Here is a 13,136-nt window from a genome sequence, read left to right as displayed (position 1 = left end):
CATTCTTGGCATTGGTTAAAAAAAAAACTGCAGCAAAATCTGCAACAAAAAGAAGCTGTGTTTCCGCAACGTGGGGCCTTAGCCTTAAGAGGGAATATACTGTATCTGATCAGATTTGGAACTCTATAGTCTCAGCCAGAGGTTGGTTGACAAGCATTGCTCCCTCTGCTGATACAGGCACCCAAGATGGAACTTTTATATTGTGGTGAATTAGGGTGCATTCACACTACGGATACGGTGACTGATTCTGAACGTTAAAACACATTCAGAATCAGTGTGTATAAAGCAGATCCCATTCATTTCAATGGGAGCCAGCATACGAGCGCTCCCCATCGAAATGAATAGGCTGCTTTTTACTCTACGAGCGCTCCCATTGAAGTGAATGGGAAGCGCTCGCGTGTACGGCTCGCCGTGTGAAGGGGCCCGGCGCTCGTATGTCGGCTCCCATTGAAACGAATAGGATTTGCTTTATACGCGCTGATTCTGAACGTGTTTTAACGTTCAGAATCAGTCACCGTATCAGTAGTGTGAATGCACCCTTAGTCTAGTTTTCTTCTTCTAAACACAATAGTAGTGTTACTGCAACTATTTCTATTGCCCCTGCTAACTTCATGTAGCACAAAAAAATGTATATTTCCTGCTTCAATAGCAGCATCTGCCAGCGCAATGACTGAAACAAATGCTTTTTATTCTATGAAGCAGATCAATATCAGTTACGCTGACTCAAAGACACCAACAAAAGTTCACTGAAGGGAATAATTTCCATAAAAAAAGAAATAAAAACAACCAGACATCTACAGTCAAGGGATTATCGGCCAAGTAGACGACAAACTGGTGGTCACTCTGGTCCATGGAATGTAGTTATGAAATGCCTTTACCATCCAGAAAAACCTTAAAGATGCGTGTTACAACAGAAAATAATTTCATAAAACTGGTTTACAAATGTTCTTATGCTCTGAAAATATATTCCAGTCACATGAAATCTTCTATAAAGGACAAGCGACGTATTGCCCTAGGAAAATAATCTGAATGTTATATTGTGTCACACCTGGATTGTCTATAGATCAGATATTTATAGATATAGATATATATAGATAAATCTAGTTTTATAATCAAAATACTTTAAGAACATCTTCATTGAATAGATTAGATGGCTATCCATATAACACAGATTAAAGTTAAAAAAAAAAAAAAAAAAAAAAAAAAAAAACTTGGGTCATTGCCAAAAATACAGTTATGTCTGCATGGAACAAAGTCATTTCTACAGCATTTTTCTTAGAAATGAAATAGTTCGGAACATTTTACCAAAGAAAACCCGCATAAGAGAAAGATGTCACAGTTACACAATTTGTCTGCCGTGAGCTTCAGACAAATCAGATTCACATCTAACTGGAAAGGAAAAAAAGTCGTTCTTTATACTAATCTTTATGGCTTTTTGCAACATGGCAAAATATTACAGCTTAAAGCAGACAATCTCCTCACAGAGGAGGGAGGATCTTTGCAGTCAAATGAAAGGAAAGAGGACTCGGTAACAAAAAGTGCAGACTGTTCTAGTCTATGGCTGAAGAAGGTCATCTAACTCTAAATGGAATGTCCAAGAAGAAAGGTGCTTTGAATTCACAGTCATTGGTTAGATCACAAAGGAATGGCTCGAGAATCACCCAAAAATCTTAAAGTAAACATGACAGACTGCAAAATGATGGTTCACAACTTCAGAAGGAAAAAAAGGATTAATAGACATAAAGAAGGGTGCTCTGTCCTGGATCTAAGAAAGAAGGAATGCAGTGAATTTCCGGTATAAAAAGCAATTTGCGTTGTCTTATTTCTCTATGGTTTCTATCGTTCTGTCAGCCTTCTGGATAATGGGGAGTGGATGTGCCTCAGTATTGAAAATCCAATGTTCTAGTGGAAGAAGATCATCATCCGAAAATAATAAGTAAAGATACCTGAAACGGCAAAGCAAAAAGTGTAAGAGTTTGTATAGCTTTCTATTCACTTAAGTACATTAACGTGACATCATGGAAAGGCATTTACCAACAATGAATGCCTCAATATATCAGCAATAATCCGGCACATATATAAATACAGGCAAGGCCTCCTACAAATTGTGTGTACAGTTCTACAAATGTTATTCGTTGAAGCATAGAATTGTTACACAGCAGCAGTTAGGTAGAGATTATATATATGTCCACACCTTCATCTGTGTAAGCAGCTTCATGGACCAATACACATCCTTTCAGTACAAATGTAAACAGCTTAGTCCTTACAGCTATTGATACTGATGCAAGTGTAGGCGGATTCTCCCCACCTGCTATGTAGTGGTGTAAAGTGGCAACATTTCAGTGTCGTGTATATAATAAAAGGTACAATTACTACATATTCTCACTCATAATAAAAAGAAGGTCACAGCGGTGTCCCAATAAGATACAGCCACTTATTTCTATTTTAAAGGAACCCTGTTGTGTTGATGGCCTTTCTGGGTTTATAACTGTGGACTCTGATTTGTACAAGCATAACCCTCTGTAGCAGTGAGATGACCATGAAATTGACTCTTTTATATTAGTAGAAACTTCAGTAGTTATTAGAATATAGACTGTGTTAACTTGCCCAAGAGATAATTCTTAATAGCCTTTTTCATATGATGATCGACAATGTCTGTATACAAAGTTTGGTTAAAAGAAGCTGTTGCAGAGATTTTGAATGTCAGAATAAGTCTATTATGTAATATGATGTGGGCAGATGCAAAAATGAAAAATCTACTGTTCTCATATTAAATTCATCCATGAAGTGATAATGTAAAATTAAGTGTAATATTTGCTGTTTAAGACAAAATAATGCTGACAATTCTAATTATCATTTAATAATAATAATAATAATAATAATAATAATAATAATAATAAATTCCTCTGTTATACCTTCAGAATATTTAGATATAAATTTACAACTGGATGTTACCATTTTACTATATCCCTTCACAGTCTGACACTGTTCTGAGTGGACAATGTCACAATGTGTAGGGATGGCCCCACAACAGGAAAATATACTCCAGAATTGTTATTTTATGAGGGATACAATTATGTCTGGAGAAGCAACAGGTTCCCAAAGGATACTGTGTAGTTCCTAGATAATATTAGTGGAAACATTAGCATAATAAAGGAGGTTTCCTTTGGGTAAAAAAAACCTGAATACCCATAAAGACATTTATGAATTTACGCTGGGTTCACACCAGCGTCCGATCTCCGTTCTGCCTACAGAAGACTGAAACCTGTCAGACCGTGAGCGTTTTATGCTCTCCACGGCTAAACTGTTTGTTTTTTTTTGAACCAGACACAAAGTCCTGCATGTCCGACTGTGTCCTGTTAAAACAAAAAAAACTTTCACCACGGAGAGCACAAAATGTTCACCGGCACTTACGGACAGACACTTTTCAAACCCATTCATTTGAATGAGTTTGAAAAATGCCTGCAGGTTTCCGTCTCCTGCCCAGTTTCAGGCAGGAAACGGAAAACTGAAAGCAGAGACCCCGTGCGCAGATGTGAACGAGCCCTTACGCTGGGTTCACACCAGCGTTCGATTTCTGTTTTCAGATTTCTGTCTTCTGCATGCAGAAGAACGAAACCTGTCATGCCGAGTCCAGCTGTGAGCGCCGGTGAATGTTTTATGTGCTTCGCAGTGAAACCATTTTTTTTTTTTTTTAAAACCGGACACAGAGTACTGCATGTCCGACTTTGTCCGATTTAAAAAAAAACTGTTTAGCTGCGGAGCGCATAAAATGCTCACCGGTGCACACAGTCAGACTTTTCAAGCCCATTCAAATGAATGGGCTTGAAACATGCTGGCAGGTTTCCATCTCGGGCCCATTTTGTGCAGGAAACGGAAACCTGCAGAACGGAGACCGAGCGCAGATGTGAACGAGCCCTTAGATGTTTTCTGTTTCACTGCATTGCCAATCTGCTACATATAGATGCTATTACAATCTGCTTACAGGTATTCTGACAACCTCTGAATACACCACTGACAGCCAGCATACTGCCACAACCTATAAAGAATTCCATTCTCAGATCACAGGCTGCCACAAAAGGTGCCTGTACTCTGAAAACTTCTTGCTTGTACCTAAATGCTCTCTAAAAGTAACAGAAAATTGCTGTTAATGCAGGCATTTTATATAATTTTGTATTAACATATTGCTCCTAATATTATGTCCTTCTCATTCACCTACTGTAAACTATCTGGTAAGCTAGTTATAAATGGAAGAGAACAAAAAAAAAAACATAAAGGAGAAGGTTACACTTCCATATCGTGAAAACATTTAACAAAGTAATATGAGCTGTTTTAATTTATGTCGAGGAAAAAAAGCAAAGTTGACCTCCAATTAAATTTTTCGTGAATACACCTCGTGCTGTCACCACACTTTGTAGTCAATTGCTTCACATTATTCAGCCCTTTGCTGCTCCGGTGTCATGAAACATTATGAGAATGTCAAGAGTGTTAATGCCCTGTCCTCATCCGTGCTGCTGCTTTACATTAATTGCCCTCTTGATCACTGCCAGTACTTACTTGAGTGTCTCTGCAAGGTAGAAACTTTGCTGCACATCATCATGAGCGGGATGGGTAGCATAAACATCCTTGATGCCAGAATAGCCTCCTTCCACTCTGCAGTACTTTTCCAATGCCTGACAAGCACAAGAATACAATCACGCTGCAGCACATGAATCTACTGTCAATGTTTCGATTAGTCTGCAAAATCCAATTACCATGCACATTTCTGCCAATTGAAAGCACCTTGTCGCAAAGAATATGGGCACAGTTTCAATTTACAAAGACAGATAAGAGAGAAGAAGAAGATGTATGCGGCTTCAGATTGGGCATTGAGTCAATTAACATTGCCAGATTTCAGTGACACTTTGGATTTACAGCTGTACATATTAGAACATAAGTATAATAAGATTCACTGAGACGCATACAAGTTCCTATTAAAAACCTAATTTTGAAATACTGAATCTCAATTTATGCACATGCCTATTAGGGGTGATTCTGTTGGATCTACATAGTAAAATGTTGTTCCAATTTTAAAGCATTAAATGTGCAAGACAAAAACAGACTTGCCAACAAGTGAAAATTGTATGTAATGGGAGTTGACATTTCAGAAGTACCCATAGCATACTGATGGAAATGACCTTGAATAACCAACATCTACACACTGACTGGTTTATCTTCTTACCAAATAATCACAATTACAGGTTATATAATATCACCATATGCTCTTGTATCATGATCAGCTTATAATGCACATTCATATAGTTCCTTTGTATAATATCATCCTATTGTCAGAAGCTGGTGGTCGTACAGAGACACGTGATACCACAGTATATAAACACTGCTGTTCTGAGTTCCATCACAGATCACTTTTAGAGGATATTCATTCTTCTGTCTCTATGACTAGAGATAAAGAGCGAGACTAGAGAGATACTTGTAACAGTATCTTTGAACATATACTACCTACACAAAACATGTTCTTATATTAGTGTTTATAAGGAGAATTATTCTACTAATTATATAAAATATATTGCATTACACATCTTGTACTGATTCAGTGTAAATTAATAAGATATTTACAGTTCTCATAACTCCAGAGATCACATCCCCCACAGTATTCCAGGCTTGGTTAAAGTCTGAGCAAGGATTTCCCTATGACTTACATTTTAGGAGAGGCACTATTTGCAGGTGGGTGACTTATAGCAGTGTTTTGTTTTGTTTTTTTGCATAAAATGAAACATAAGTTTTACAAGAAACTACACAACATAACCATACATACAGCATATCACTTTGTTTCACAATATTGTGATTTTATAGTGTCTTGAAAAGCTAGTTATTGTGTGAAAACATTTACTGACATGTCCAGGTAAGAGAAAACATATGGAAGGACAATAGTTTGGTTTGCATTGCACTATTAAGATAATGTAGACCAGGTTCAGGGACTAAGAAAATTCCTTAAAGAGAGTGCCTTTGCAGGCGTATGGAGACTTACAAGCCATTTTCGCTCCACTGGGGGATTCTGGGGAATATGCAAATCTATTTTCCATGATGTAATTAGGAAAACAATGATGTATAAGGGGGCTGTCCTAGAGGCAGGGAGCAGAGACATTGTTTTCCTAATTACATCCTGGAAAACAGATTTGTGTATTTCCCCACTATTAAGATAAGCATATCCTATATCAAATGTAGCCATTTATGAGAAATTATGCAAAGTTATATTGTAATAGCGAATAGCATACTACTAAGTAAGGGCAAATAGTTTGATCACAAAAAACTGTTTAATGCTTAGATCAATTTAGTTGCCATAAAACTAAATAACTGTGAGGTTCTTGTAAGCCTCATATTTGGCGGAAATCCGTGCAAACAATAATCAGTTAAATGAAGAAAAGGAAACAATTCATCCAGCAGGAAGCTTTTATGTGTGCGACTTCCAATCAGCATGAAATATTAACTAAGCCAGGGGAAGGCTCTTGATTTGTTGCCTTTTCAATTAGAAATTACATTAAATAAATCTAATTGAAATGTTACAGGGAATTGATTTCATAGCAATAAAGTTGAGTGTTCAAAGGTCTTGTCATTTGGCTGATATAACGTATATTCAGAGAATGAGGTCTTCCTATTTTCACATCACATTAAAGCAGGGATGATGAGAATGGCAAAGCGCTGATGATAAAGAGGTGATTTTCAGCAATCAATACTTCCACGGACAAGAGAAGAGTTGAAGAGCCAAGCACATTGCTAACCTAGGATTAGCATGCATCCAGCAACTGCAAGCAAGGTCTATTCCATCCATGTCTATTACACATCCCTAACTGGACCATCATTTTACATAAGATTGTGAGAACATGGTTAAGATGAATTACCCCATGCTCATATAAGTGACCTATATGCATTAAATGCCAAGTTAAACAAATAAATCAGTATCTTGTGTCATAATATCTTGGGATTGCATTAGATATTGTATGCATACAAGCATGTGCTGTTCTGCCTTACAGCACAAACTACTCATTATAATATTTAATCAGCAGCAAAAAAGAATGAACTACCATGTTATGTGTTCCTCTACCAGTATTTCACCAATAGCTGCATTTTAACATATTTATCAGATCTGTATGGCATAACTCACCCACAGGGTGCCATTGTTAAAGAAAAAAACAAAACACAAACAAGAACACTATTGGACATATACATTGGTAGTTAGGAGTGAAGTGGTCCCTAAAAAAATTAGTTTGGGATATTTTCTTGTAAACCTGGAAAATCACTGTTACATTTGTAAGCCCTTTAATATCCAAAATAAATTGGAGGTTTAAAAGGCTTACACGTGAGGTTGTATTTATCCAATTTTAAGACCTTCTAAGGACCAGATGTTACTTTATTATTTCTGAATACATAAAACCATAATTCAGAGGTTGTACTTTGTTTTTCATGACTGTATGTGTATACGGTATCTACCTACACACAAATATATTTATACTATACAATTTGTATCCAAAAATGGAGTCACTGTAAAATACAACTCATTCCACAAAAAAAAAACACAAGCGCTCATAAGGCTAATTTGGAGTTTTGCCACCAAATGACAATATATAAACTGGACATCCATGACCATCAGAGCCTCACTGGAATGACATGCACAAACCTATACATTATTAAAACCAGGAGGGCTATTTCACACAGATAATTGCATTGTTTTTGCAAGGAAATGTTTTATAAATACTTTAGTTGAATATTGAGAGAAATATAAAAATGGTGACCCATCTGGTGCAAATAGTAAACTCCAATCAGGAGCCCTCCAGGCCAATTGCAGCTCTTACCCGGACACAGTCCCACACAGTGGGTGGTGAGGAAAATTGAAAAGGATATATAGAAAAAACAGGAAATGATAGAGCGCTAATGGCAGCAAATTCAAAATAAACTTGAGAATAAAAATCACAATGTGGATGGTTAAGATGAATTGGTTCTGTTTATTGCTCCAAGGACATGAACAACAGCTTAAAATGGCTACGTGTTTCGACACCGGGCAGATGTCTTCTTCAGGCCACTAAAATATACAGTAACAGACAAATGGTAGAATTAAAATGAGTTAAAATCGTGATTTTAATTCTCAAGTTTATGTTGAATTTGCTGCCATTAGCGCGCTATCATTTCCCGATTTTTCTATATATCCTTTTAGTTGAATACTGAATATTCAGTTTGCTTATTGTTATTTGTATTGATGACATAAGTCTATCCAGAACTAAACAAGCCATTAAGGTGTTAAAAAACCCCACTGGCACTCCAAGCTATCAATGTAGTGCACTATGGTGCACTATACCATTTGCATAGCTTGGCAATTCTAAAGACAAAGCAAATTAACACTACACAAATAATCACAGTTCATGGACAATGTTGGGCACCATGTTGGTTACAAATGATACAGTACATCTATTTACTGACAAAAGGGACACTCTTCTGGAATGTCGTTGGGCCAATGTACTTGTAGGTAACCCCACAGACTAGCAAACTGTTATAAACCTACTGCAGCCAGTGGCTGGCTGAAAATAAGAGTAGCTGTTCTCCAATCAGCCACTTTGCCAAGTCAATACTTTTTATTTAAATTTATTATTTTTTAAGTCATTAGTGCCGCCTCTGATCAGGCAGTTTCAGTTGTTACTGTTGATGGTGGTCTAACATGTTTGGCCAACTTTAATGTTTAACAATTTCATGGCAAATTCTAGTTTTTATATTTCCGCTTTTCCCTTTCCCCATTCCAAGAGCCATCATTTTATCAAATTTCAGTGCACAGATTCACATGATGGCTTATTGTTTGGGAAACTGTTTATACTCTGTAATAGCACCATTCAATATCCTGTGCCCTCTCCATAAACCCAATCATGCGAAATCACATAATTGTGTGTGAAAGGGTTAATGTGCTTTGCATATTGCATACTCTCCTGACATTAAAGCGTTTAGCAGCATTAACTACTGCCAGAGCTGGCAACAATTAAATAAAATTAAAAGCTAAGAAAAGGCCATTGTAATCACTCAGAGTACGATGTGTGTGTTAATATAATAAATATTGCAGTATGCTACCAGCAGAGAAGTGTGGATGTGGCTACGTACTGTCAAATAATCAATGGTGTGTATTGTTTAGGTAGTAGAATTAGTATAATGGACATTTCTAGCATATCATTTTTTTCAATTAATAATTCTAAATGATAACAGATGGAATTAAATAAGTAAATTTGCTAGTAAGTACATTAATAGGAACAGAACAGTTCAGTAGAATAAGCTTACTCTGATAATAGTGACAAAATTATTTCATATTAGATTTTTTAAAAAAAATAAATAATCCTGCTTACCTGAACAGCTTCCCAGCCCCACTGTCGATATTTTGGGTCATGTGTAAACCTCCACATATACATATACGTTTCGATCACCTCAGGTCGTAGAATGTAGTATTTTTCATTTTGTCTTGTAGCAATTGCTTCTACCCCTCCATCAAACCTGAATGCTTCGGGTCCCAGCTTCATTGCTAACCAGCATAAAATGTGAGCAATAAGTGGTTACCGAGAATTCTTTATGATATTCAATATAAAAATACAAATTATATTATATTATATATAAAATCTGTACGTTACTGCACAATGTGAAAGGGGTTAGCTAACGTCCAAATATTAAATCTACAAATGCATCCACAGTAGGGCGAAATACTCACTTCCCTTATGCACCCTTTGCTTGGCTTTATTTTACTTGTGGTTCCTTGTAACGCTTATTTACATGCAGTGAATCTGTGGACAATCTAAATTTCTCATGATTCATCTGCCTGATCCCACTGTCTGTGTACCCCTCCCTCCCCCTGTAATAAAATCACAAATAATAAACCACTGCCTCATCCGAGGCCAAGTGCTGCTGTGATGTTTCGTTTGCTGCCTGAATTGCTCTCAGGAATATATGGCATCCTGTTGAACTTCCTTAAAGCAATGCTTCTTGGAAAGAATACCTCCAAAATTGGGTCCGGTAAAGCATCTGTATGCCACCGTACAAAGTACGAGGTACACCTTGGAATAATAGAGAGCTACCTACTGACCTTTATTTCATGGAGTGATCCAAACATTAATGAGCTAAAGGCGTTTATGTTTTGTATAAATTGCTAATGGAGGCATAAAATAGCCTATTTTTACATCCTTTTGGATTCACATTACGTATCAATTAGAAAAAAAAAATGCTAGAAAAATTGCTGTCCACTAGAAAATCATCATTTTTGGAGAGAGCAATTTATAAAAGAAAAAAAAAAAGTCTAAAGGTTAATTCTAGCCTTGCACATACAATAGCTGTTGCTTAGTACAGTACTTCAGATAAGTCCTTTATAAAGCTGCAGGAGACTGCATGAGCTATATACCAGTATTATACAGACTTGGAACATGTGCAGTCTGTGAGCAGCATGGTCTAGAGAGCAGAAGACTCACATGATTTGGCATAAAAGAAAATTCTGCATATAATAACTTGTATTGTATTTATTTGAATTCCTGTCCTATGCCGAGGAGTCCAGAAGGCGGTCCTATCAGTGACTGACAGCTCGCTCTGTATGTACAAGTTATAGAGAAGACACAGTCAATCACTAATAAGTCACTTCACTTCTTAACATAGAAAAAGTAAATCTATAATTGAATAAATGACAAGCTATACTGGATCTTTGCCCACAAAACTATCTTAATCTTCGCAGCTCCTTCTGCTCTGTAACCTGTTGCCTGCAAATTGAACTGCATTTTCCACGTGACAGGTTCATTTGTACACTTAGCTTAAGTTTTGGTTATGGGAAATATAGGTCATTTTTATTTGGGCACCACTGGGTGCTATTTTAATACCCTAGGAAGGTATTTCAGCATCACCAAGTACATATCTAAGCAGCACATGCAGCATTCCAAGAAGAAAGTCCTTACCCACCTATTCTCTAAAGTCATTACAACCCAGGACAATTGTACATTTTCCTGCTACTACAATTTTAGTCTGATTTTAATGGCTGTATTTATTGTCCTGAAGAGGAATCAATGTAAATGCATTCACCGAGACTTATGATAGAACTTTTTATCTTGAGACATTAAACCAATTAAATAGCATCACCCTGGAATTAGATTACATTTAATGGTTACCTACAGTAAAATAAAGACCAATATAAATACATACTTCTGTCATTTTTTGTGCATTCTCCACCTTAAAACAGAATATCACAAATATTTTACTTACTTGTTCTATCATAAGATTCATGGCATGTCCTTGCGATCTCTGCAGCCAGTTCAATATGGTGTCCTGTTTTGTCACTAGGTGCTCCATCTGCTCCAAGGGCAAACATACCTCCAGCAAAACATGTCAAGTGTCCCATTTTATGCTCCAGAAGACCACCTTTCCATTCAGCAATATATGTTAAACCATTGCTTGATTTACGGATTAAGTGAGTCTGTATGGCCTTAAAAAAAAAAAGCAAAGACGGTAAAAAAGTAAATATAACACGCACACAGATTTTATTTAAATTATTATTTAATTTATTTTAAAAAAGCTCATCTACTACTACTATACCTAAAGTGCAAGCTGAACTTGTGCCTGAAAATATGTACAGTATAGCTTAAATTTGTAAAAACGTTCCCTTGAATACCTATTTGCCCCTTACTCTGCCAACTGCATGAGGCCTTGAAGGAATACTGATCATAGATAACAGATTTTCTTATGACAAGGCACTAGAGGATGTTGCATGAGACAGGGACTTGAAGGGGCACCATCACTGGATTTTCGCTATTTTAGATAAACATATGCCTAAATAGCCTTTAAAAAGGCTATTCAGGTCCTGCTATGGTATGATGGGCACAGGGAGCTGCAGCCCCTGCTCTGCATAGATCACTACTTAGAAGACAATGAAGGACCTTTTCATCACAGGTCCTGTTCCACTAGAAGGGACAAGCCAACCACAGAGCAGTAGTGACATCACAGGTCCTGTTCCACTCATCTGCGAAGAGAAAGTTGGAGGCGGTGAATCGAACGCAGGAGGAGGACGTGAACAGAATATGACGTGGAGTGGTGCATGGCACCCCCACGGTGCACGGCAGGCTTCATTTACATACACGTTTAAATGGTAATTTATTTAAATCAGGTGTGTGGGGGGGTTCTTTTAACAAACAATTAACAGGATCTGAGTAGTATGTTTATCTAAAACAGCAAAAAACCAGAGATAGAGCCCCTTTAAGTATCATTATACAACTTCTCCCAAAACTGTACTAGGCATAAAACAGTATTTGTTTTGCATTAAAATGTACCATCACTAGATGCAATTTCTGCAAATGGCTGTTTTCTTAAGGAAATTGAGAGACAGCTTTGTTATATTCTTTTAACCATCAGCACAAATAATGAAGCTCGTATGGTATAAAACAAATACATTCAATTGATTTACGACTAAAGGAATTACTGTCTAATGATCGCATGTTCTTCACCAGCAATAAACACTAATTACACATATAACAAGTTATTAATTGTGATAAATATGCTCATGTTACATTTCTACAGTTCCCATTTACAAGAGAAAATGGAGCTGGTTCCTCTGAAATGTACGAACACTGAGTACACCATTAATATAATCAGTGATATTCCATTACTGTAAGTAATCACACGTTTTATATCAATTTTACATTAAAAAGTAGCTGCCACTTTCTACAAAGAACCAGATTTTAAAAAATGGAAAGCGCCAGTAATATGTGCTTTAGTAATAATTCACTGGTACACTACAGTCCAGTATTCTGGCACCAGTCCTGACAGATGAAGCCATCAGAAATAATACAATCGGATATTTAGATTTTGCATATGAAAAAGTTGCAGATAATACAGTAAAACAGATCAGTGGGATCGCCTGAGTCACCAAGGTATTGTACCATGATTAATTGACGCATGTGGACACAGGTTTCGGAGCATACTAATGAAGGGCTGTCAGTACAGAAGAAAACCTAGTGCCAGGAAAGCTGACTGCTTAATGATCGCATACAGACTGTGTGGAGAAGATACAGGCACATTACCCTGCACAATAATTGGAGCAATTCATTCCGCATGTGGATTCCCCTCACTTTCCAGAAATGAAG

General features: G+C 36.9%; 1 protein-coding gene across 1 annotated transcript in view; it reads right to left on the bottom strand.

The window, feature by feature from the left end:
• Window positions 1-1,188: 1,188 nt before the first annotated feature.
• MAN1A1 (mannosidase alpha class 1A member 1) overlaps window positions 1,189-13,136 on the bottom strand; it is a 152,538-nt gene continuing 140,590 nt past the window's right edge. The window contains exons 9-12 of the mRNA XM_075268055.1: window positions 11,263-11,482; window positions 9,378-9,550; window positions 4,558-4,673; window positions 1,189-1,946 (exon numbers count right to left, since the gene is read on the bottom strand). Coding sequence (XP_075124156.1) covers window positions 1,820-1,946; window positions 4,558-4,673; window positions 9,378-9,550; window positions 11,263-11,482 — 636 coding nt within the window. The 3' untranslated portion in view covers window positions 1,189-1,819. The remainder of the gene's footprint in view (window positions 1,947-4,557; window positions 4,674-9,377; window positions 9,551-11,262; window positions 11,483-13,136) is intronic.

Source organism: Leptodactylus fuscus, chromosome 3 (genome assembly GCF_031893055.1).
Source record: "Leptodactylus fuscus isolate aLepFus1 chromosome 3, aLepFus1.hap2, whole genome shotgun sequence".
Taxonomy (NCBI): domain Eukaryota; kingdom Metazoa; phylum Chordata; class Amphibia; order Anura; family Leptodactylidae; genus Leptodactylus; species Leptodactylus fuscus.
This window is presented reverse-complemented; position numbering and strand designations above follow the sequence as displayed.